A 23,956-nucleotide genomic window follows, 5' to 3' on the forward strand; every position below is an offset into this window, starting at 1 on the left:
TGGGCACATCCACTGTCCAGATCTAAACACTAGCGCAGAGAGTACTGAAGAGTTTATAGTTGCTGGTGTAAGCTGCCATTGGACTTTTGCAGTCACTGTACTTTCTGTTGGCGGTGGGAGGATGGGCTAGCAGGCTGCTTGGACTTATTGACACATTTACAAGACAAAAGACGCTGAATGGAGACGTGCAAGCGAATTTAAGGTGGGACAGATTTCCGAGTTTTTTCGTAAGCTTTGGTAATTCTAGTGTTAAAAGCAGCCAATTGCCTTACACCTAGTGCTGCTAGGTTAATAATAACGTGGTTATTTTTACTTCAATAAAATACCTATGCAAATATAACAAAAATCATATAAAATAAGTAATCGGGCAACATAAAATGTTACATTTAACATGTTACCTCCAAATCTGCTCCCAAGATTGTACTGCTGAGCTTAGCACTGTACGTTCAGCTCATAAACAAATTTATTGATGTATGAAATAATTAGAAAGGTGATTTCAACCAGGAGGGATAATGAGATTGCACCAATGGCTGCTGGGTTCATGTACAAAGCCAACACATGTATAAGTTGACAGAGTACAAGAGCGATGCCCAGACTACAAAATTTTTAACTGTAACCCAGTTCAGGGTTTATATTTCCGAATAACCAGGTCACTTGCAAAGAACTCTAGACAAGGACAGGCCATTCACCAGTCCAATACACTTAATTCTTCAAAAAAAAAAAAAAAATCAAGTCTCATTTGAAAAGTCCCTAAAGTCCAAACTGTCTACCACAATATTTAGTAGCTTATTCCACATATCTGTGGTTCTCCAAGTAAAGAATCCTAATGTTCATACAAACTTTACCCTTAAGTCTGCAACTGTGTCCCTTGATGAACAAATTTTAAAAATAATACTCTCCCCATCCACTGTACTAAATCCATTCATAATTGTAAACAGTTTAATTATGTCTTCGCTTAATCTTCTTTTGCTTAAACTGAAAACTCTCAGTTCTTTCATCTTTCCTCATAATGCATCCCTTATATCCCTGGAATCAGCCTAGTCGCTCTTCTCTGGACTTTTTCTAGTGTTTCTTTATACTTTTTGTAAGCTGGAGACCAAAACTGTACACAGTACTCCAGTTAAAGCCTCACCACTGAGTTGTAAATTTAGAGCAAAACCTCCTTGGGCTTGTATTCTACACACTGTGGTATACAGCCTTTACATTTACTTAAATTCCACCTGCCACAAATCTGCCCAAGCCTGTATGCTGTCTACGGAATCCATTCCCACATTCCCGGAAATGAAACTGCTGTAATTCCCGGGAAAACGGGAATGGCCAAGCTCTCATATATAGCGTGCAAAAGTGTAAAAATCAATCAAGAAATAACAGAGTTATAATTGAAAATAATTAAGTGGCACGGTTTCTTGGCCCACGGTGTAGTGTGTTGCTCATTAATTCAGTCAACAACAGACCAGCAGCAGTCAGTCTCCCGGCTCCCACTAAGACTGAGCACAGTGGACCGAATGCCGGGAGGGGGCAGAGTTCATTGACGTCTGTGCTGTTGACAGCTTTGAACAGGAACTTGAAATTGCAATGCGTCAGTCTGTTGCATCTGCATTATCTGTGCTAAGAAACTTACCATCACAGAATGATAAGAAACTGGATGCATCAGTAAAAGCTGAAATGCCGGTGTTTCAGAGCAACAGCAAGCGCGCCGTTGTTTAGAAGAAGTGTATCAGTATCTGATGACTGTGCCGCCTACTTCAATGCAGGCAGAGCATGCTTTCTCAGCGGCTGGAGTACTCTGCACGAAGGCGCGCTCTCGCCTGGATGACCACACGCTGGACACATTGTGTTTTCTACACTCTTATTTCTGCAACTACATAGATACATGTACTTATATGACAGCATGAACTGCTTGTAGTTAAGGTTAGTCTTTTATTGGTGTCAACATATTGCAGTAGTTTTATTAAAAGTAAGTGTTGCTCGTTCTAAAACCGTTCACATGTGAGATGCCTGTGCACTGTGTCATCCCTGGGAGCCCGGGATTCCCGAATTCCCGGGAATGGATAAACCCGTCCGGGAATGGATTCCCTAATGCTGTCGAAGTCCTTCTGTAATGATTCAACAGATTCTAGATTATCTTCCAATCCATCTAGTTTGGAATCATCTGTAAACTTATCCAGCTTGTTACTTTTATTCCTATCGAAATCATTTATATGTTAAAAATACTAAAAACAGCAGTGGCCCTAGCTCTAACCCCTGTGGAATACCACTCTTAACGTGAGCAAGTTCTGATAGGATTCCTCAAACCATAATCCTCTGCTTTCTGTGTGTGAGTCAATTTTGCACCGATCTACAAACAACAACCTAAACTTTTACTTCTTTTAGTTTGATGCCCAACATTTCATTTGGCACCTTATCAAATACTCTCTGAATATCACAATAAATACTATCAGTTCCTGTACTTTGATCATATCCTAATATTGCTACGTCATAGAATGCCAGCATTTTGGTAAAACATGACCTCCTTCTTCTGAAGCCATGCTGACTGTTCATTAAAATTCCTGTTCTTGCCATGTGCTGTTAAATCTCATCCTTAATAATTCCTCCCATTAATTACCTTTGATGCACATTAAGCTTACTGGCCTATAGTTGATTGGATCTTATCATTTACTAGTCCTTGGGAACCTCCCCAGTCCGCAGTGACTTCCAAAAAATGTGTGTCAAGGGTTTATATATTTACTCTCTAGCCTCTGTAACAACTCCATGGCAAATATTATCTGGTCCTGGTGATTTTTTTGATCCCAGTCTACTTAATCTAAGTAGTCCTTCTCCCTCTACAATTTCCAAACCACCCAGTACATCCTTAGTAGTACTTCCTTCTTGACTGTTCTTTCAATACTAAAATACTGAACGTATCTCTTTGAGCCTTCTTTCGCTTTACCACCTATATTCCCCTCTTTCTGCCATTTAGCCTCCCTAATTATCCTCCTTAATTTCCTACTAATTGCAAATTTAGGTACATACCTGTCCTACTTTATATTTAAAATGTTTTTAAACCTGTTCCTTTGCTCCTCAACTGTCCCCACATTTAAAAGTTTATCCCAGTGCATCCTCCTCAGACTCTGCCGCATCTGCCCAAAATTTGTCCTCCCAAAGTTAAAATTAATAGTTTTAGTCTTTGCATTAGCAGTCCTCCGAAACAGTGAGAACTATATTAAATTATGGTTACTTGACCCTAATGGTTCAATCACCTCTACATCCTCAATTCTATCCTGATTATTAATAAATACTAAATCCAGACAGGCTTCCCTCCATGTTGATGCTTTAACATACCACGTTTGTTCAGAGCCATGCCTGAGCATGACTATCCTCCACACCACTCCCCCGCTGACCTGCACTCGCACTGGGCCCAGGCACACTTTCATCATCACCATGCGACTTGTGTGAATCCAAAACTAGATCAAAGTTTCCGAACACGGAGTGACAGCATGCATGTCAAAAGATTTTCCTTATTTTGTATTTTTTTTATTAAGAGTCGTGTAGGGCAGGATAATATTCTATGCTCTCACAGATTTATGCTGAGTGTGCAGCACAGTACTTTGCCGTTAATCATGCTGCATGCACAAATTTGCAGCTTTTCCTGCCAACTACAACACCTGTTTTTAACTCAAATGGTATTGAATGAAATAATATTGTATCATTGAAATCATGTTTGTGTTCCCATTCTCTGGCACATTTAGTGATCACACTGTTCCCGAATCCTACTGAACCAAGTCCGGGCCCATCTCATCCAAGCAGGCCAGGGCATGGTATGGTTGGCTATCACACTAAAGGTTACCTGCAGACAAACATGGTTAGGCACTAAACAAATTGCTAGTGTGAGTATACCCTAAAAGTGCTATGTTATTTACAAAGTTATCCCAATTAATATTCAACTAGTTAAAGTCCCCTATGACTTTATCACCCCCCTGTGTACTTCATCCATCCATCCATTGTCTCCCGCTTATCCGAGGTCGGGTCGCGGGGGCAGCAGCTTGAGCAGAGATGCCCAGACTTCCCTCTCCCCGGCCACTTCTTCTAGCTCTTCCGGGAGAATCCCAAGGCGTTCCCAGGCCAGTCGAGAGACATAGTCCCTCCAGCATGTCCTGGGTCTTCCCCGGGGCCTCCTCCCGGTTGGACGTGCCCGGAACACCTCACCAGGGAGGCGTCCAGGAGGCATCCTGATCAGATGCCCGAGCCACCTCATCTGACTCCTCTCGATGCGGAGGAGCAGCGGCTCTACTCTGAGCCCCTCCCGGATGACTGAGCTTCTCACCCTATCTTTAAGGGAAAGCCCAGACACCCTGCGGAGGAAACTCATTTCAGCCGCTTGTATTCGCGATCTCGTTCTTTCGGTCACTACCCATAGCTCATGACCATAGGTGAGGGTAGGAACATAGATCGACTGGTAAATTGAGAGCTTCGCCTTGCGGCTCAGCTCCTTTTTCACCACGACAGACCGATGCAATGCCCGCATTACTGCGGATGCCGCACCGATCCGCCTATCGATCTCACGCTCTATTACTAAAAAGATGTGCATTGAAATTACTGTCTGTATTGGGCGGTCTATAACACACTCCTAAAATAAGGTATCATTCCCTAATGCTTTTCAGACAAAACCACATGTCCTCACTAAGATGGGGCTCATCGTCCAACTAAACAGGACTTGCGTTTAAATTCTGTTTGAATTCTGTTTGACATAAACAGCAATACCACTCCCTTTTCTGTTCTATTCTTCCTAAAAATGTCACCCCATCTGCATTACTTAGCCAGAGTTCTGTTATTGCTATAATATAATTACTAGCCAACCCGCGGCGTACCATACGCCGCATAATCAGGCCACTTTTTTAATGATTTTTAAGCACAGGGAGAAAATTAACATTTGAAAAATGGGTAATGTAATAAATCACCAAGAAAACTAACATTGTAACAATGCACGGAATGAACCAACACACAATTGTCCATGACTGAAAACTGGCGGACCGCCATCGTGCCTTCTCCTCCCAGACCGAGGGATGGGGGTGGACGGCGCTCGGGCACAGTCCACATGCACCTGTGAGTCACGTAGACTTATCGTTCTTTGCGGTTTTGGCTGCTTTTCTATATATAATCCACTAAGTTACCCGACCACGGTAGTAGCGGGGGTTGGGGGTGGGAGGGGGGTGTGTACAAAGGGCAGGGACGTAATCAGTGCGAGCGTATGAGTTGCACTTACTGGTATTTCCCCAGTTTGCAGCACGAATGGGGTTCAACGGCTTACACACGCCTTTCTACGCCTGGTAGACAGACGTTGATCCATTCAGCGTAGCGACTTGCAGTTACTTGATGCAGGAATCTGTATAACATTGAAAGAAGTGTTGTTTCCATGAAATACATTTGAAGCGGTGGCCATGGAAGGCAAATGAACAGTCACCGCGGCTTACAGCTGGATTGATGCCGTGTTTTGTGTCACCCGACCATGGTAGTAGCGGGGGTGGGGGGTGTACAAAGGGTAGGGACGTAATCAGTGTGAGCGTATGAAACGCACTTCCTGGGAATTCCTCGTTCGTGGGGAACAAATGCAAGCCCCGGTTGATCCATTCAATGTAGTGCATGTGCAGTACGGGATATCCAAGGGCATCACAGACCTATTAATGCTCAATCTCATGCATAATTATTTATTGAATGCAAAACACTTCCGGAAACACACAGTTGTCTAAAATGGGTTGGTCTGAGAATACAACAGTAAATGAATGAAAAGATGGAACTCTGGAGAGAGCAAAATACAACACAATAGTGAACCCGCGGCATAACAAATGCCGCATAATTATTTATTGATGGTTGAACACTTCTGGAAAGACACAGTTGTCTAAAAAGGGAGGGTTTGAGGATACAACAGAAAGTGAATGAAAAGATGGAGCTCTGGAGAGAGCAACATATAATGGTCCGTGAGTGAAGACTGGTTTTGGCAGATACAGGCATATCTTTTTGAAAGTTTGTCCCTGTGCCTTGTTAATTGTCATTGCAAATGCCAATCGAACAGGAAATTGTCTTCGGGTAAAAGTAAAAGGCAAACTTGAATCTGATGGGGTCAGGCATATCCAGGGAATAAGGACAGTTTGTGAGGTTACAGATGTGATAGTTTTACACTCCAGTACATTGCGGTGAATGGCGCTAACAGACAGTCTAGTGCCATTACAAAGACCTTTTGCAGGCAGAAGGTTTCTGAGAAGCATGATGACGCGGTCGGGTGTCGAAACCGAAAAGAATAATGAAAAGTCAACGTGGCTCAGAGGTGCATGTGGACTCCTAGCACAGACGAAAGGGACTAACTGGGTGGTCGGTGAGTTTTTGCGTCCGGTTTCCATGGGTGGCTACTTGTTTTCCGGCTTAGCTAATTGGGTGGTTGGTGAGTTTTTGCGTCCAAGAACATGAGCAGGCAGTTTGAATGCCTAGAGTGCGAGGGTAGACGCGGGCCAGGAAAAAAGGAGTGTTGGAGGGCGGGCAAACGTCTTCCGTGTTCCTGCAGGACCATGTAAGAAGACACATGTTTGTCGCGGATGTGAATTGCTGTATGTAGCGTGTAAAACAGTTTGCTATGGTGCATGCGGTCGTGCCTCGTAACCAAAAAGTCAACGTGGCTGAGAGGTGCATGTGTAGTGTAGCCCGGCCGAACATAAATGATGTTGTTTTTTCAGAGTCGTCGCGTCCGAGTTGGTGGGCGTGGCTCTGCGAGTTGTCATCGTATCCAATGGTCTTGGGCGTCTTACTTGTCGGCGGCTTAGTGAATCCACGCCCCTTCAGGCGTGCTTTCCATGGGTGGCTACTTGTCTTCCGTCTTAGTGAATTATATATATAGATGCTCCACTACATACAACTCCAACTCACTTATTTTATTTTGGTACTTCTAGCATTAAGACTAGCTTTTTAATGTGTTACTCATTATTTGCATTCAAACATTGGGTCAGAATATACATTATTCTGCATTTTTATTTGTACACTATTGTTTGTTCCTTCATATTCAGTTCTGAACCTGATCTATCCTAAATTCCCTGCACCCCATCCCTATATCCTAGTTAAACAATCTTCTATTAATGGTCTCTCCAACACACTGGAAACTGTTTTTGCCCACTGACTAATTAAAAAGTTTCTAGGGCACATAGCAAAAGCAGAAATCATGAATGCTACATAAAAAGACAAACTGCAGGTAGAAGATTTAATTTAAACCCTTCGTATTGTTGGAAAAAGTGAATAAATGATATTTTTCAGATTTGCTTTGAAAATGATTACAGAAGAAAAAAAGTAAATTGAGAGTTGTATTTCTGAGAAAAATGAACAAGTCACTGTTAGCAGAAATGCTACAGTTAGAGTCAGAAGTTTACATAAACGTAGGGCAAAATCTTTAAGGCTCACTTTATAACCCCTCTACAGATTTTAAACTAACAAACTATAAAAATTGGCCTATCATTTAAGACACCTACGTCTACTTTCTGCAGGGCAAAATTACGTTTTTCCAACAATGTTCACAGAGTGTTTCCATTTTTACAGACTATATATCACATTTCCAGTGGTTTACAAGTTTTAACTGTGTCATGTCTTTAGGCAATTAGACAATTAGCTTCTTAATAATAATAATAATAATTCATTACATTTATATAGCACTTTTCTCAGTACTCAGAGTGCTATCCACACAGGGAGGAACCGGGAAGCGAACCCACAATCTTCCACAGTCTCCTTACTGCAAAGCAGCAGCACTACCACTGCAGTACCTGTGAGGACTTATAGGCAGTTAGCCTAATTGGAGTCAACATTAGAGTGTATGATAGGGCCTATCATCAAACTCACTGCTCTCTGCTTGACATAATGGGAAAATCAAAAGAAATCAGCTAAGAACCATAGAAAAAAAGAAGCACAAATCTGCTTCATCCTCCTTCAACAATTTCTAAATGGCTGAAGGTTCCACGTTCATCTGTACAAACAATAATACGCAAGTATGAACAACACAGCCATAATAAAGCTCAGGAAGGAGATGCATACTGTCTTCTATAGCAGAACACACTTTTCCACAAAAAATGTAAATCAATTCCAGAACAGCAAAGGACCTTGTGAAGATGCCATATCCACAGTAAAAAAGAGTCCAATATCAACATAGCCTGAAAGGCTGCTCAGCAACAAAGAAGCCACTGTTCCAAAGTCACCAAAAAAGGCAAACTGCAGTTTGCAAAGGCACATGGGAACAAAGATCTTACTACCTTCTGGAGAAACATTCTCTGGTGTAATTAATCCAAGATCGAACTGTTTGATTGAACACTTTGGCCATAAAGACCATTATTATGTTTGGAGGAAAATGGGTGAGGCTTGCAAGCCAAAGAACACCATCTCTACCATCAAGCATGGGGGTGGGAGTATCATGTTGTGGGGGATGCTTTGCATAAGGAGGGACTGGGGCACTTCACAAAATAGATGGTGTCATTTGGAAGAAAAATTATGTAGGTATATTATAGCAACATCTCAAGCTCAGTCACCCTAACACTAACCCCAAGCTTATATCCAAAGATCTGGCACAAAGGCTTAAGGACAACAAGTGGCCATCACAAAGCCATGACCTTAATCCGACTGAAATGTTGTGGGCAGAACTGAAAAAGTGTGTGCTATTCAGCTTCCACAAATGTATCCATAAGTATCCAATAATATTACGGTGAAACTCTCTGAAGCAAAACAAATTAATTACATTATATTCTAGACCTCTGCTTGAAAAACTACTCCTATTGACGGATATGAAACAATAAAGGCAAAGAAAAGGCCTCAAAAATTTACCCGCTAAGAAAATCCATGTGCTAACCCCCTTAACCACATTCATCACCCCTGGGAATAAACAATAAGGTAACATTTTATAGAGGATGCATAAAGTCATTTATTTACTTAAAATTATACCTGAAGTTCACAACTTTCAGAAAATTCTGTATGCCAGGTTTTTCTACAATTTACTCACTGCCAAAATAGAGGTTGTCCAGCCTGCTCATAGTGTGTTTATCCAGTGAAAAACTGGAATTTTACTATTAAATTGTTATAGAGTTGGCTCGGTAATAGATTTATAAAGCACTTTGACTTTGAGAATTCACAAATAAGCATTCTTCTCCAAGTAACAAGCAGAGCAGGTAGTTATTCAGTCTGGTTTTTAAAATGCTCTATCAGTTTTCAAAAGAGCAGAGGTTTAGCTTTTTAAGGAATACAGTGATTTCTTGATAAGAAAATATGCCAGTAAATGCATGTCAACCTGTTTTATTTATCCCCAAATCAATAGTGCATTTTCAAACTAGCATCTCTTTCTCCCAAAATGTAACTGCAAAAAGGTGCACGCGTTGCTCTGGCCCTTGAGTAAATCATACTTCATATACAAATACGCTTCCCAAAATGCTTACTTGCACTTATTAAAAGAATAGTTATTTCTTTGTATTATACACATCCTTACAAAGTAGAAATATTTACTTTTTAAAAGGAGCTTTAATTCTTTTAGGACGGATGTCGACTTTTGTCGACAGGAGGGGTTGAGGGCGAATGTCGACAAAAGTCGACATCCAGAGATAGAGGGCGACAATCAGCTGTTAATGGTGACAAAACTCACTGTCACGTCACAGGCATTCCCTCTGTGCTTGGAGGAATGCTAGACTCGTTGACTCGGCAAGTAATCCTTGCGTGTGCGTGAGTTGCGAAATGTAAACAAATGTAAACAAAGGCAAGATGACATCGACATGTCACAAGGGAGCGAAGCGAATGCAGAAAAGATAAGTCGCACTCTGATTTTTCAGAATCGGATTTTATTGACAGTGATCAGGAGATCGAGCAAGAGAGTGAGAAGCCGGCATCAGCTGATCGGACACCAGTCGTTGCCACGCCAGCTGATCGGCTGCCAGCTGAGCGCATTCGCGCAGCCGACGCACCTACAGCAAGGTTCGCGTGGGAGGAATACCCAGACATTGATCCTTGGGTGCCGAACTGGCTACCGGACTTCACAAGACGGCATGGCTTGCTGTTGGACGCGACAGGTCACCAGCTGCTGGGCTACTTCAGGCTGCTCTCTCCTGATGCTGCTTTGTAGCTACTGTCAGACGAGACAAGTAGGCAGAGAAATTTTTTGAATCGCGGGCTGCGCTTGCATCGCATTCTCGTTTTTCAAAGTGGAAACCCACAACAAAAGACAAGATGAAAGGCGTTGTGGCATTACAAATAGAAATGGGACAGAACTGGTGATATAACTTCAGGGAAATTTGGTCCAAATGTGCTTTGTCCCCTGGTGGCTTTGGACAGGTTATGCAGCGTGATGATATGCACGCGATGCTACCAACTTTTATTCACTTCTTTAACACTAGAATTACCAGAGCCTACGAAAAAACTCGTAAATCCGTCCCACCTTAAATCACATCTTAAATCCGTTTGCACCTCTCCGCCAGAGTCCTTTGTCATCTAAATGTGCTGATAAACACAAGCTACTAGCAGCCAGCTATTCCATCCCCCCACCGACTTAGAACGAATTTCTCCTAGCTCATGCCTTGCCTTGATTTGATTATTTGGGATTGAAGTGGATTTTTAGAGTGGAAATAATATAACGTTATTTGGAATAAACGCATTTCATGTGTGTTCCGTTTCTATAGTAGTCTGTGCAAACACATTTTTAAAACAGAAACGTTTTTCATATTCTAATAGTAAATGACAAAATGTAGGCATAAACTATATAACGTATGAAGCCTGAAGTCCATATATCAAAGAAACACTTTCACAAAAGGTACAAATAAGAGAACACGTAAGCTTTTATTCAAAAATATAACTGCACAAAAAAAAAAGCAGCGTTAGCATGCCACATTGACACTCTTACTACAACCGCCGCGGTGGCGTAATGGTATCAGCTCCTGACTGGGAATCAGAGGGTGGCGAGTTCGATCCCGCACGGCTCCACTTCGAGAAGTGAACTGCTCTTATTCTTACAATTTTAGAATGACAACATAAATTTGATTTCAGTCTGTAACAGCCGGTGTAACTTATGATACTGGTAAAGGTTAGCTTTTTTTTTTTTTTTTAATTCACTTTTCATTCTTGCAGTCGCATTCAGAATCAATCCATACAACCCCATCTGACACAGCTGTTTTCACATAAATAAAAGTGCACTTTTATTCAAGACTATAACCGAAGAATAAAGAAAGCAAGTTACAGTTGGTGGTTGATACGACAGCTTGCGTGGTGCAATGCTAAGAACTGCTGATTTCAAGTGACGGTGAGATACGAAGAAGGCAGCTTCGCCAGCGTTTGTGTGTCAGAACCCCTTTTTGGGGCGGTAGTATGCATCGTGGTACACTGCAGACCTATAGCGCGTCTTTATGTCAGATGGGGTTGTATGGATTGATTCTGAATGCGACTGCGAGAATGAAAAGTGAATTAAAAAAAAAAAAAAAAAAAGCTAACATTTACCAGTATCATAAGTTACACCGGCTGTTACAGACTGAAATCAAATTTATGTTGTTATTCTAAAATTGTAAGAATAAGAGCAGTTCACTTCTCGAAGTGGAGCCGTGCGGGATCGAACTCGCCACCCTCTGATTCCCAGTCAGGAGCTGATACCATTACACCACCGCGGCGGTTGTAGTAAGAGTGTCAATGTGGCATGCTAACGCGGCTTTTTTTTTTTGTGCAGTTATATTTTTGAATAAAAGCGCACGTGTTCTCTTATTTGTACCTTTTGTGAAAGTGTTTCTTTGATATATGGACTTCAGGCTTCATACGTTATATAGTTTATGCCTACATTTTGTCATTTACTATTAGAATATGAAAAACGTTTCTGTTTTAAAAATGTGTTTGCACAGACTACTATAGAGACGGAACACACATGAAATGCGTGCATTCCAAATAACGCTGTATTATTTCCACTCTAAAACTCCACTTCCATCCCAGATAATCAAATCAAGGCAAGGCATGAGCTAGGAGAAATTCGTTCTAAGTCGGTGGGGGGATGGAATAGCTGGCTGCTAGTAGCTTGTGTTTATCAGCACATTTAGATGACAAAGGACTCTGGCGGAGAGGTGCAAACGGATTTAAGACGCGATTTAAGGTGGGACGGATTTACGAGTTTTTTTGTAGGCTCTGGTAATTCTAGTGTTAATAAACAGAAGCAAATCCCAAGGGGTGAGCCAGGCTATAACGCCATGCATAAAGTTCAGCCCCTGCTTGACATTGTTGAACCAACATAGAAACAATCTTATCAGCCTGGCCGTTATTTGTCTGTGCATGAATCTATGATAAAATAAAAGGGACGTCTTTTTTTCTGCAAATACAGTGATCCCTCGCTATATCGCGCTTCGCCTTTCGCGGCTTCACTCCATCGCGGATTTTATATGTAAGCATATTTAAATATATATCGCGGATTTTTCGCTGCTTCGCGGGTTTCTGCGGACAATAGGTCTTTTAATTTCTGGTACATGCTTCCTCAGTTGGTTTGCCCAGTTGATTTCATACAAGGGACGCTGTTGGCAGATGGCTGAGAAGCTATCCAGCTTACTTTCTCTCTCTCTCTCTCTCTCTCTCTCTCTTGCGCTGACGTAGGGGGGTGTGAGCAGGGGGGCTGTGTGCAGCTGCTTCCTGAAGGACATGCTGCACTATGCTTCGCATACTTAAAAGCTCAAAGGGCACGTATTGATTTTTGACTTTATTTGTTTTTCAGTGGCTCTCTCTCTCTTCCTGCTCCTGATAGAGGGGGTGTGAGCTGCCGCCTTCAACAGCTTTGTACCGGCGGTGCTTCGCATACTTAAAAGCCAAAAAGCCCTATTGATTTTTTTTTTGACTGCTTGCTTTGCACTCCTTTGAAAAGGAAGATATGTTTGCATTCTTTTAATTGTGAGACAGAACTGTCATCTCTGTCTTGTCATGGAGCACAGTTTAAACTTTTGAAAAAGAGACAAATGTTTGTTTGCAGTGTTTGAATAACGTTCCTGTCTCTCTACAGCCTCCTGTGTTTCTGCGCAAATCTGTGACCCAAGCATGACAATATAAAAATAACCATATAAACATATGGTTTCTACTTCGCGGATTTTCCTATTTCGCGGGTGGCTCTGGAACGCAACCCCCGCGATGGAGGAGGGATTACTGTATATGCCAGACAAGCCCACAAAGTATGACATAAAGGATTCTGTACTGGCAGAAGAAAACACTGGTTTCTGCCTGAAAGTAATTACATATACAGGAAAGTATTTCTTTCAAAGAGAGAACCGTCCCTTGACAAGTCAGGTTGTGCTGGAGCTGCTTCAGGGCTATGAACATTTGGGTCATGTTGTGTACATTTGGACAATTTTTATACATCACCAGAATTGTTTATGGAGCTACAGAACAGGGGAATTGGAGCTTGTGGCACAGTGAGGGTGAGCAGGAGACACAGGCCTTCACAGTTGAAGCCAGACAGGCTGAAGATGTAAAGAGGTGACAATACGGTTCAACAGACAATTGAAAAGTAGGCACCAAAGCAACACATATTGTAAGCAGTGCAATATGGCAATGACTGAAATTGGCTGCTTTGAGCGAGATCAGACTTTGCTGTGTAAAATGTATGTGATATGTATGTGAAATCATATAGTATGCAGGCTCATACAACATGCAAGACAGTAACATTTGTCAAAAGTAAATAGTTTTTGTTGCTTTGATATGTTAAACAATTGCTTTGTGTTCTTTTTTTAAAAAAAATTAGTTTTTGGAAAAATATTCAGAGAAAAACAAAAAAAATTAGCCCTAAAAGAATTAATGAAAAAATATTACCACTGAATAATTGCTAAATGTGTTGCAATTAAAAAAATACATATACATACAGATCAAGAAACTGCAGAATTAAGAAAGACAGCTTACATTTTTGAATAGTGGGCAGGTGTTTTAAAGTGTATCAAGGCGTTTGATTCATCTCTTGAGCAAAACAAAGACCTGATGGCTTCCAAACATCTCTTTATTCAGGAAAATTATTTTAAACGCCAATAAAACTTTCCAGTACTTTGACTTGTGACTGGTGCACTTATTTTGCTAGTTATTTAAATGCATTCAAATGCCACTTCTCTTGCAGTAACCAATAATCTTGTTATAAAACCTACTTTTTGCTTGTGGGTGCCTTGGATATATGAGAATTTAAATGTTTCACTAGCAAAAAGATACTTTTTCAGCCATCAAAATATACCATTTTAAAATGAAACTGTTCAAGCTTCTAAAAGACACAAAAGTAAGGCAAGCACACTCCTGGTTACATAACAATAATCTATATTAAATGATAAATACATTTTAACTTAACTGCATTAATGCATGCAGTGATATTCATATTTCCATTAATCCCTTAAAATATACCTTACATCATATAATCAGCACATGAGAGTGCATAACATAATTTTGTTGTCAGTGAAGTGCTCACATCACCTACAGTGTAAACTTTAGTGAGTGACAAATGCCTGATGTCTCTGTGCTTTGAAATCATAAAGAAAACACTATTTAAATGTGTAATTAAAACATGTTCATATGAAAACCTCATGCACTTAACTTTTTCATTCAGATTTTTTCCAGAAAATCTAATGTTTAAACAGATCAGCAATATTGGTAAAATATGTATCAGTATTTGCTGATGTTTGCTGCCCACTTATCTATATATTTATCAGTCTAAAAAATCCCTATCAGTCAGGCACTAACAACAACCAGTCAGATGCATACATAGTGGGGAAAAATGAAGTGTGGGACTCCCCTTCAGTTATTATTTGCATAAAATGAGATACAATTTATAGTGTATAGAGCAATCATAATCCACCATAATCTGTATGGAACTTCTGGATCTTTGACATATTGAAATGTGTCACAAAACCAAAACAAAAAAAGTGACTCAAGTCCAATTAAAACATTCAACTGAAACTGACAACATACATTAAGTTCTCAAAACAGGCTTTTACATTTCGCTCAATGTTACAAATATAGCAAATTTACATAATACACATCTTAGATCTGTCAAATACAGAAGTCCATAAAAAAACTGCTAAATAATTCTGTGAATGTAAAAATCAGTCTGCTGCATGGCGACCTTTCATTTACAAAAAGAAAATTACAGCAATTAACAGAAATTTTTAGAAGAATAAATTAAACATGTTACTTAAACCCTCCTAATTTGATTAAAGAAAAAAATATGAATGATTGACTTACCATTGAAATGCATTATAATGGAAGTAAACCATACCGAGGCCATATAAAAAGGCAGCATTCTGAAATCAAAACAGAGATAATAAATTTACAAGTCTTATTGGTGTAAATATTTTCAAATTCAAGACTTAGAATCTACAGTGGGGGAAATAAGTATTGAATGCATTAACTTTAGCAAATAAATGTATTTCCAATAATAAAAAACATAAGAACGTCTCACCATACATTGGTGTTAACAAAAGATATCCACAAATATAAAGAACTAGCCAACCCGCGGCGTAGCATATGCCGCATAATTATGTATTGATGGGTGAACACTTCCTGAACGACACAGTTGTCCAAATGGGGTGGGTTTGTGGATACCACTGTGAGTGAATGAAAAGATAGACCTCTGGAGAGAGCAACATATAATTGTCCGTGACTGAAAGCGGGATCGTCTGTGACGAAGAAGGCCACGCTGGTGAAAGTTACTTCGTCGGCAGGGCTAAGTGTCAGCACTTGTAGATTAAGGTGTAGCGAGTCTTCGTTGTTGACACTTAATATAGCTTGCATACTGAGATGTTCCGAAGTCACAGTTGAGAAAAATTTTTTAATGTCTTTTAAGCACAGGGGAAAAAATGAACATGTGAAACATCCGTAATGTAATAAGCCACCAAGAAAAGTAACATTGCAACAATGCTATCTACAACCCGATCTCTGTAAACAGAAGTGAAAACAAAATCGAGCCCGGTGTATTCTTTAACTGCCTTGTGGCGCTGTAGTAGTGCTGCTGCGTTGTAGTAAGGAGACTGTGGAAGACTGTGGTTTTGCTTCCCGGTTCCTCCCTGTGTGGATAGCGCTTTGAATACTGAGAACACCGTTATATCAATGTAACGAAGTATTAACAGGAAATTGTCTTCGTGTAATAGTAAAAGACAAATTATCCGCGACAAACAAACTGTTTTACACGCTGCATACCAACCCGCGGTCGTAGTATACGCCACATAATCACGCCACTTTTTAAATGTTTTTTAAGCAGAAGGAAAAAAATGAACATTTGCAAAATCCGAAACGCTGCTTTCAGTAAGTACAATGCACACGCGTTTAATTTGTCGGCCACTTTTTGCCCGCCGTGTTTTCTGGTTTGGGCTGCTTTTGCAGTGTTACCGCTTGTGCATATTAAATCTTGAAATCTTTCGAGTAACTAATTAACTAACACCAATCCACCCACACACAAACACAGCTTGTGTGAAACAAATGCGCCCGTACTTTCATAATTTTGTTGCAGCCTATAGTGGAGTCAGACACAGAGAAGGTCAGCTGCTGAGAGAGCGTCTCGACTTTTTGCAGGGCCTGCATCGGTGAAGCAGGTGAGATGCTAATGAAACAGAGAAACAGGGCTTATTGGTTTTTAAAGACTGCTTCCTTCATTGTGTTTTAACCTCAGTTTTAAAGGAATGTTTTAAGGATCCCATGGGATACCCCTCACAAACTGTTTTAGACGCTGCATTCAGCAATTCACATCCGCAACAAACATGCCTCTTCTTACATGGTCCTGCTTTGGTGGGCGAGGAAACGTTTTCTGTGTTCCTGCAGGACCATCTAAGAAGACACGTTTGTCGCAGATGCGGTGGACGCGGGCCGGGGAATAAAGAATGTTGGTGGGCGGTGAAACGTTTTCCGTGTTCCTGCAGGACCATCTAAGAAGACGCATGTTTGTCGCGGGATGCGAATTGCTGTATGTAGCGTGTAAAACAGTTTACGATGTTGCACGCAGTCGTGCGTCGTAACCGAAAAGTCAACGTGGCTCAGAGCTGCATGCGGACTGTAGCACAGACAAACAGAAATGACGGTGTGTTTTCCGAGGCGTCGCGTCCGAGTTGGTGGGCGTGGCTCTGCGAGTTGTTGTCGTATCCAATGGTCTTAGAGTTGGTGGGCGTGGCTCCTTCCTGCGTGCTTTCATGGTTGTGGGCGTGTCTCCTTCCTGCGTGCTTTCATGGGTGTCGTGCCGCTCTGGCGGCGGCTTAGAGAATTATATATATAGATTCACAACATCAAAGGCCATAAATAAAGGTATGTGTAATAAAGTTGAATGACACAGGGAAAAAATATTGAAAACGCTAAGAAAAAGAAGTACACCAAGGCAAGGAAATGCAAGGAACCAGATGAAATTTTAAGTAGTTAGAAAGTAATACTGTCTCTTATCTGTGCAAACTGATATCAGCTGGGTTTGTAAATATTGATGGGCTATAAAAAGGTGTTTTGCTACCAAGGTGTCAAAAGAAATATCTCATGAGTAAAAGCATAGTTCTTCCAGGACTCCTATCACCCAAACATCTGCAACATGCCCAGCTGTACACATGAGAAAAACAACCAAAACACTCAAAACATGTATATGAGAACACATATATATATTATATATATATGCAAAATTAATCAATTGATGCTGGCAATAAAAAACGCTGCTTAAAATGTAAATATATATGAATACACTCAAATAATAAACACAGTACAACTCTTTAAAAAAAAAGCTGCAAATGTATCAAATATTCATGAGATGTTGTGGTATAACAGGTCCACGGATTTGAAAGAACGGCTGTGGGCACAGATGCGGGGATAGGTGAAGTAATTGCGGAGACAAACATCTGCATGTGAGGGTGTGATCTTTCTCATTTGCTTCATTGGCTTCCTGTGGTGCGTGATTGAGACACTGCGCCCATGGAGACGTATAAGTATAAGCCGGCACAGGAAAGAAGAGGAAAACAAACAGAGAAAGACATGTAGAGAGAGAGTGCAGCATTGGGGGTGGAGAGAGAAAGAATGAGCCAGCCTGCTAAACAGAGAGAGAAAAGACAGCATGGTCAGTGGTCCCACGATGGAGTGAAGGATCAGCGGTCTAGGGATGTTCATCCCCACTGATTGTGCAGCGGAGTGGGAGCGATCAAGCTGGCATCCTCTTCAGGGATCCAAGGGATGACCACGAGAAGGGTGACAAGAGGACAACCAACCCCTAGCGGTCTGGCAGACGCCGATGGAGGCAGCCAAGAGGGGGGTTGTACAAAAGAATATTCTTAAAGTTAATGATCTGCATATATTCAAAGAGAATCATAAGCATATATGAAAATAAGTATTACATCCTAATGCACGCTAGTACAGTATGGGTAAACCATAAAAAGCCCTCATCTGCAAATTTTATGATTTTCCTCTTTGCAGCTGCAAACCACTAATATCTTGTTGCTAAGCTTAAAAAAAACTTTAGTCAAGGGCACTGCGTACTTTGAGAAGGCTAAACAAGCCATTGTTTTAAGAAATGCAGCTACTGAGACCTTAACCATGCGAGGAAGCCAGATAGTCCGCTTGCATTCACTTGCAGAAGCTAGGCCTCTGCCTCCTTTTCTGCCTGCCTGAACAGGTGATGACAAGCCAAGGAAAGTGTAGTCTACAACAGTGGTCCCCAACCTTTTTCACAGCAAGGACCACTTTACTAGAAGCAACATTTTTTCCTGGGGGGGGGGGGGTACCGGGGGAATTCTGAGGATTCAGAGCAGGTTCGTAGGGCATGTTGGCAATTTTATACACAAATTACATTACATTTATATTATTATTATGTTATTAAGCAGTTCGTATACGTTTGCAACCCAAGATTTTTCTTCTTTTTTTGCATATAACAAAGACATATGCATTGCATTTGTCATTCCAACAGATTGCACATCACAAACATTAACACTGTTATCATTTTATCATGTCTGCCATTTCTATAGGAGGGTGACAAGGAGTTAAATTCCAATGGATGTTTTTCAAAAGTTGACAAGCAATAAGCAAAAGGTATCACTGAAAACCACAGAAAACAAAAACAGTACGAGGAAAGTTCGAAGAAAGTATTTTTTTTTACAATGTTTCTGTTTGAGGATAGTTGTGCAAATGTGCACATCTGAGCTGCGACCACAGATCTAACTTCTCTGTGGATGATTCATTCAAGCATTTTAAAGTCACTTCGTTGTAATGAAAGTATCTGCCGAATGTACATCGTAGTAACGAGATTTCTATAGTCTCGTGTCATATGAGGAAACTGTCAGAACCATCAAAATACTTTGTTGTAATACTCTCTCACCTCGGTCTCTCTCCGCGCCACTGCAAAGCCCCGCCCGCCAAGCGTTCTGAAAAGTCTGAGTGAGTCTCCATTGCCGGCAGTTCTCTCGCGACCCGGCTGTCAGACAGCTGCGGCCCGGTAGTGGGCCGCGGACCGGGGGTTGGGGACCCCTGGTCTACAAGAAACAGTGCTATTGTCTTAGAAATGCAGCTGCCTAGAACTCTAGCCTTCATGGATGTTTGTGCAACAAGAAACCATTTATTTGACTGGGTCCACCTGAATCGGACTTGCTGGTGGGAATTGATCAATAAACAGGTCTCAGACACCTGCAGAGGGTAAGGAGTAATGTTGGAAAGTTTAAGTCAGATGATGGACATAGGGTCAGGTGATGGGCATTAGGTAATGGGGAAGACCAGCCAAGAGGGCGTAATGAGCCGGTCCAAAGCTACAAGATGATTGGGAGACAGACGAGGATGAGAAATTAATTCCATGATAAGAACCGTAATAAAAATATGGTATGCCCATCCTTGGGCCCTCTTTTCACTTGATTTGAATCCGTGTATGCATCACTCAGTAAAGCTTGTTTCTGCTGCCTTCCTGAGACTCCATGTGCCTTCTTTGAGCAGAACGTTTCTTCCACAACAGGGTCGGGATTGAGAGGACTGAGGCTGCTGATGTCCCCTTCAACTGAGGGAGCAATGGGAGACTAAGAAGGAGTTGACCAAGTGTTTTTTATGCTCGTTTTTGGCCGTGTTTGTAATCACCACGTTTTTCACTGTTTTAAGGATTATTCATTTATTGGAAGCACTGCACTTTTGGACACAAACTGTTTTGATTTTTTTTTAAAAAAAAGCGCTTCGAAACTTTGTACCATCCTGATGCTTGGAGTATTTTGTCACCATCTGCCATGCTCATCTTGTTACATTATTAACAGTGTCGGGTTTAAGAGGCTGGCAAATCAGGAAGAGGGAGCATAGAGCTGGACCTGCATCGTCACAGAGGTATATCAAGCAGACATAAGGGTAAGAAGCAAATCGAATTTACAAGTAAAGACAAGACAGACACATTCTGCGGTTAAGCTAACAAGCCTGTTTACCAAGCAGCAATTTCAATTTATCTTTTCTTTTTCCAATTTAAAATATACTGTAAAACAAGCACAAAGTCCAAACTAAGATCGTGATCCGCTATAATTAAAGGATAAAATAAAAATGTTTGCATTCATGAAAAAAAAGCATTTCTTGCCATTTGTCTAATTGCACAGGACAACTTTTGTTTTTTTTCTCCCCAATTATTACTCCACTATCTTTCATGTAAAGGCAGGGTCTGAAAATAAAGTTTTTTCTGATCCACACACACACACACACACACACATTATATATATATATATATATATATATGTATATATATATATATATATATATATCTATGCCAGACCTTGAAACAATTTCTTTACCACTACACACAGCAAAACCTTACATTCTGTAGAATAGATTTTTTTTTCTGCAATTCACCCATCTTCTCTTTTTCAGGGTGTTTCTTTTCAATAAAGTCAAGCGTTAGGCAAGTGTCATTAAATAGAGCCGCTGCACGATCAGTTGCAACTTTTTCATGGTTTTTCTTTTCTTTAGAGTTCGAAACTTTTTCCCACATTGCAAACACTTCCTTTATCTCACTTTATGAGGTAACCTCCTCCGCAATACCAATCTCCTGCAGAACCTCCGTATGTTGCCGCGTCTGTAGTTCCGTCAACTCCTCAGTCATCAGTTCCTCGGAATGTGCAGCGACAAGCTCTTTGATGGCTCATATTTCGAATTTTGGCTCGTAACTCAAGGCAAAAAAATTGACCTAGTGACTCGTATCTCAATGTACCACTGTACATACATGATGTACATTCTCAACCTTGCTTCTTTCAGTGCTGGATTACAGAGAGTGGGGACAATGCCCTTCCTAACAGTCCTGTGCACAAGGGAGGAGTCAACCAGCCCTGAGTTAGAACTAGACACATAGAACTAAACTAGTGTTTCTCCGACACTTTTGAAAAGCAGGTCACAAGCACATTAGACTTGTTTGCAGTATAATTCGCCCCACCCCCACCACCAAAGGGATCAACAGACCTGTGATAAACTTTTTATCATGTTACTAATCATGCTCGCTTCATAATCCTACCCAAAATCGATCAACACCTCATTTGGTACTAAGGGGCCCAAAGTGTACCCAAAGAGTGACATAAAAACAGGATGAAAAAAAATTAAAGGCAAATTAACTGATTTTTCTGAAGGTTGGTGGATGGTTAGGTGTGTCTGTGTTGGGGGAGTTAGAACATGAATAAGCCTTTGGCTGAAAAGCCCTTTTTTTCTTTCATGTGCTCACGACACAGAGACACACCTGGAGTAATACAGTGACATTCGGCTTCATTATCAATGATTGTGGGTACAACAAACAGTTCTAACCAGGCATCAACCACAGCACCAAAATGTGATCATCGCTGCTTTTGTGAAAACAATGGACATAAACACCATCAACTCAGAAAGGTAGAGGCATGTTTGTTGTACCACGAGGCTAAGAGAATAAAACTGAATTAAAAAAAAAAAAAACCTAACTTTTACAAGTAGCAAAAATTTACACCAGGTGTTGCAGACTAAAATCAAATGTATGTTATTATATAATAGTAATAACAATGGCAGCTCACAACAAGAGAACCCAGCTCAAACCTCTGCACCAGCAGTTCTTAACTCTGCACCAGCCAAGCAAACATGTCAACTTTGTGTCAACTGATATTTAGGCTTGGGTTATTACTCATTGATAGCAACACGTAAATTGAATGATTTACTTTTCTTTGGTTATATTCTTGAATAAAAGTGCACTTGTTTTGTTTGTTATACCTTTTGTGAAAGTGTTTATTTGATATTATGTTTTAGTTATGTGTTCAAAATTTCTTGTCTTGCATTTCCTGTCATTCTACAGTTACCCAGACATGAAACACATCAAATGTATGTATTCCAAATAACCATATATTATTTACCCATTACAAATCTAGACAACCTGACACCCAGATAAACAGACTTGAGCTAGGAGAACTTCAGCTCCGTCGATGGGGTTGGGATAGCAGGCTGCATGTGCTGACTGACACATTTGCAAAACAAAAATGCTCATCAAGATGTGCAAAGGAATTTAAGGTGGCCTGGCATTATGACTTTTGTCGTAGGCTTCAGGGATTCTAGTGTTAAAACAAATTCTGTGTTCACTGTAAAAAATGTAATCAAATATTCGTAGCATGCAAACTGGGTATCTAGCACATTAATAAGTGGTTCAGAGCTTTTTCACCCATCAAAATCGGCAAAAGTCTGAAGTATGGTCTTATTTTGTTTATTTGAAAAGTGCTGAGAAGAAATTAATTGGAAGAGGACAACCCTATCTGCATAACATGCAGAATGAAAGTTGCAGAGGAAAGGAGAGAAACTGAATTTAATGGGTCATCTTCAAAACCAATACCATCTGCTATATAATAGGGTTAGACTGATAAGGATTTTTTCAACCAATGACAATGTGTGTGTGGGCAGCAAAGACGGCTGATTGCCGAATCACATTTCATACCAATATTGTTGATGTGTTTAACTATTAGGTTTTCCTAGAAAAAAAATCAAAAGAAAACATTTAACTGTACATGTTTAAACATTTAAACAGGATAAATGACAATTAATTTTTTTTATGATCTCAAAGCACAGACACATCTGGCATTTGTCATTCTATCTCACAAAAGTGTTATTAAATTTATGATTTAAAAGATAATATAATCCATATTGATTTAAACATGAAGAATAAACATCACTGAGAAAAGGCTTGTTGTGCATTCTTATGTGATGATTTTTAAGTTTCGTAGGCATTTATAATATCCGCAAAAACAACAAATGAGATGTGCGTTTCAAGCCTCACAACACCTCTCTCAAGATTTTTTTAGGGGATTAATCTAATGAATAAGCCAGAATGTTAGCCTGTCCTGATGTTCGTCACAACGCAATCACCAAGTAAGAGGAAGAGCAAATATTTACTGCAAAAGCTACAGTTTCGGTGATTAATAAAAAAAAGAAAAATTAAATGCGCAAACATGATTAAAAAAATTAAGGAAAAGCCTAAAACAGTAAATTCTAATTTAATTCGGAAAAAAAATATATCAAGGTTGTGAGGAACATGGAAACACTGTCCCGTCCCGGCACATGTAATAGAGGCTACTATAGTAACCAGAATCAGAAAAGGAGAGGACATTTTCATTATACGTATACCTATGATTTCCAATGAACTCCCTTTCCAATTCAAACAATTTAAATTTCTTGTATGTCTTGCATTTGCTATGTCCATAAATAAAGTGCAAGGGCAATCGCTGGAAGTTACTGGAGTGTACCTTAAAGAACAGCGCCTTTCACACAGTTAGCTATTAGTCACCTAATCCAGAGTAGGACCAGGAAAAAATTAATACTTCTGGCTCCTAATGGCAAAACGAAAACAGTCATGTATCATAAGGTACACTAAATCATTTGTAGCATTTGTAATCCATTATTCATTAATAAAGGCAGTTTGACTTTTGAACATTATTCAAACAAATTCAGTACCAAATAATAAATGGAAACTGTTTCACTTTTTTCCAACCTGAGCAACAGACAACCATCCCTGCTAGTGAATAAATAA

The 23,956-nt window shown here is 40.3% G+C and overlaps 1 protein-coding gene across 4 annotated transcripts in view; it reads right to left on the reverse strand.

Annotated features, from left to right (window-relative positions):
• The window catches only part of kdm6a (lysine (K)-specific demethylase 6A), a 573,573-nt gene that overhangs the window by 366,556 nt on the left and 183,061 nt on the right, over positions 1-23,956 (reverse strand). For all 4 annotated transcript variants that reach the window (XM_028799755.2, XM_028799753.2, XM_028799757.2 and 1 more), the window contains exon 5: positions 15,208-15,266. In XM_028799755.2, coding sequence (XP_028655588.1) covers positions 15,208-15,266 — 59 coding nt within the window. The remainder of the gene's footprint in view (positions 1-15,207; positions 15,267-23,956) is intronic.

Source organism: Erpetoichthys calabaricus, chromosome 4, assembly GCF_900747795.2.
Source record: "Erpetoichthys calabaricus chromosome 4, fErpCal1.3, whole genome shotgun sequence".
Lineage (NCBI taxonomy): Eukaryota > Metazoa > Chordata > Cladistia > Polypteriformes > Polypteridae > Erpetoichthys > Erpetoichthys calabaricus.